A 2,500-nucleotide genomic window follows, 5' to 3' on the forward strand; every position below is an offset into this window, starting at 1 on the left:
ACACGCCTGCAATCCAGCCTGCTATTGCCCCATGCTGAAGCTTTTATGTGGTTGTGTGCGTACGTGTGTGTGTGTGCGTGTTTGGGTTGGTGACTAGCATTAGCCTTTAGCCTTTGGATCTTTGAAAGTATCTAACTTCATGTCTTTGCATCTGAATATGTGTCTGTCCGTTTTTTCATCTTTTTATGTGACAGTGAAGGCATGAAAGTGAGTGTGTGTGTGTGTGTGTTTGTGGACAGAATGTGTTTCCGAAGGCTGTTTGTCTAGCTGGCTGCTGATGGCCGTGTGTGTGTGTGTGTGTGTGTGTGTGTGTGTGTGTGTGTGTTGGTAACGGTCTGTCTGTGGGCGGGTACCAGGCTGCTTTGCCACTGATAAGCCATCTGAAGTATTTATAGTGTGTAATTATGACCTGCTGTTCCCCCCGGCTGCATTTCTTCTTCTCTTTCTTCTCCCTCCCTCTCTCTCTCCCTCTCTGTCTCCCTCTCTCTCTCTCTCTCCCTCTCCCTCTCTCTCTCTCTCGCTCTCTCCCTCTGTCTCTCTCTCTCTCTGTCTCCCTCTCTCTCTCTCTCTCTGTCCCTCTCTCTCTCTCTCCCTCTTCATTAAACCCCTGCTTCCTCCCCGACTAACCTGCTCCCCCTCCCCTCGTCCTCCCTCCCTCCCTCTCTATCCCTCCATCCATCCATCCTTCCAAACTTGTGTTTCCAGGCCAGCGCAGGGCCAAGGGTAAGAAAGGCAAACACAGAAAGAGCAGGCTCACCAAGGAGCGATTGGCCACATAGCAAAAAAAACAAAACAAACAGTAAAAAAAAAGAAAAAAAAAGTGCTGGGCGCGTAGCGCTCTCCGGACCCCAGACACCTGCAGGTAGGACTTTGGCACCACGAGGGCCACGTAACCACCTGTCTGTTCCTCACCCACTGGCCAATCACGCGCGAGCGAGAGAATGCCCTGTCCTTCCCCCCCTCACCCCCCCACCCCCCTCTCTGCACCCCCCACCCCGCCAATCACACTGGGGCCACGCCCTGGAGTTCCGCCGTTGCTCTCTGCATGTGTGTGTGATTTCTGCCTGCTCTGCGTGCACACACACACCCTGCCGGTGTCATGCTTGATCACATAATGTCTGTCTGTCTGTCTGTGTGTGTGTGTGTGTGTGTGTGTGTGTGTGTGTGTGTGTGTGTGTGTGTGTGTTTGTGTTTGGGTTTGATTTGGTTGTGGTGGTGCACTTGTTCACAATGTCACTTTTGGTTTGATCACACCTTGTGGGACCCCAGTGTCCTGTCCATCCCCCCACCCACCCCTGCTAAACCCTCACTGGATATCTCCCTCACCCACACAGCTCACACTGGACCACAGGTTAAAGCCTGAGTCTGCACACACACACACACACACACACACACACAGACACACTCACAGACACACACACACACACACACACACACACACACACACACACACACACACACACACAGACACACACACGCACACACACACACACACACACACACACACACACACACACACACACACACAGACACACACACAGACACACACAGACACACACAGACACACAAAGACACACACACACACACTCACACACACACACACACACACACACACACCCTCCACACACACCCCACCCCTCTCTGAGTGCATGGGCATAAGAATCACATATGGGAGAATGACGGGGGAGCAGCCCAGCCAAGTGACGAGCGCTGGGGGGAGATTATACAGGTTCACGGTGAAGCTGTTCTGCAAGGGTCCTGCTATGGAGCGTCCACTTTATTTACACCCCACATTTAGTGTAAACAACCACTTTATGTTTATGTTTGTTGTAAACAACCACGTTAGCGCCATCAACTCACAAGACTTTATCAAACCTCACACACAAGCCTAGTCCTAAGACATCAGATTATTAGAACGTAATATATCATACATTTTGGTGGTGAAGCTCTTACGCAGGGCGCTTGCAGAGGGTTTGTTGTCCTGTGTTGTTTGTTTGTTTGTTTGTTTGTTTATTGTTGTTTATTTGTGTCTTTTCTCCTCCAGTGGACGTGAGGTGAGGCCACACGACGGGAGAGACGCCCGCAAGGGGTGGGGCGGGACAGAGACAGGAAGTCATCCAGTCCGGAGAGCTCGCTAACCCTTGACCCCACGCCACCACCAAAAAAAAATACCCGACAACACACATGAAAGAAAATAAACTATATCGTATGATGAGAGACTGAAGTGAATGAAAATACCAAAGGTGCTTTTCTTCCTGTAACCTGAGATGACTTCACTCTGCTGGACCTAGCAGACCTAACCAATCAAACACCAATGCAAGCGATAATGATGATGATGATATTTGAGTGTGGCAGTTGGAGACTTGGGAGAGAGGATGTGTTTGTTTGTTGTGCTGCTACGTGTGTCCAAACCAGACAGAGACTTCACAAAGGACACACAGACACACACCCACACCCTGCCCCCCACTCATATACACACACACAGACACACACACTCACA

At 50.5% G+C, this 2,500-nt stretch overlaps 1 protein-coding gene across 1 annotated transcript in view; it reads left to right on the top strand.

The window, feature by feature from the left end:
• The window catches only part of pdgfab (platelet-derived growth factor alpha polypeptide b), a 27,725-nt gene that overhangs the window by 24,327 nt on the left and 898 nt on the right, over positions 1-2,500 (top strand). The window contains exon 6 of the mRNA XM_080860919.1: positions 2,045-2,500. This exon is cut by the window's right edge and continues 898 nt beyond it. Within this exon, the coding sequence (XP_080717045.1) occupies positions 2,045-2,058 (14 nt within the window). The 3' untranslated portion in view covers positions 2,059-2,500. The remainder of the gene's footprint in view (positions 1-2,044) is intronic.

This window comes from Sprattus sprattus, assembly GCF_963457725.1.
Source record: "Sprattus sprattus genome assembly, contig: scaffold_108, whole genome shotgun sequence".
NCBI lineage: Eukaryota > Metazoa > Chordata > Actinopteri > Clupeiformes > Clupeidae > Sprattus > Sprattus sprattus.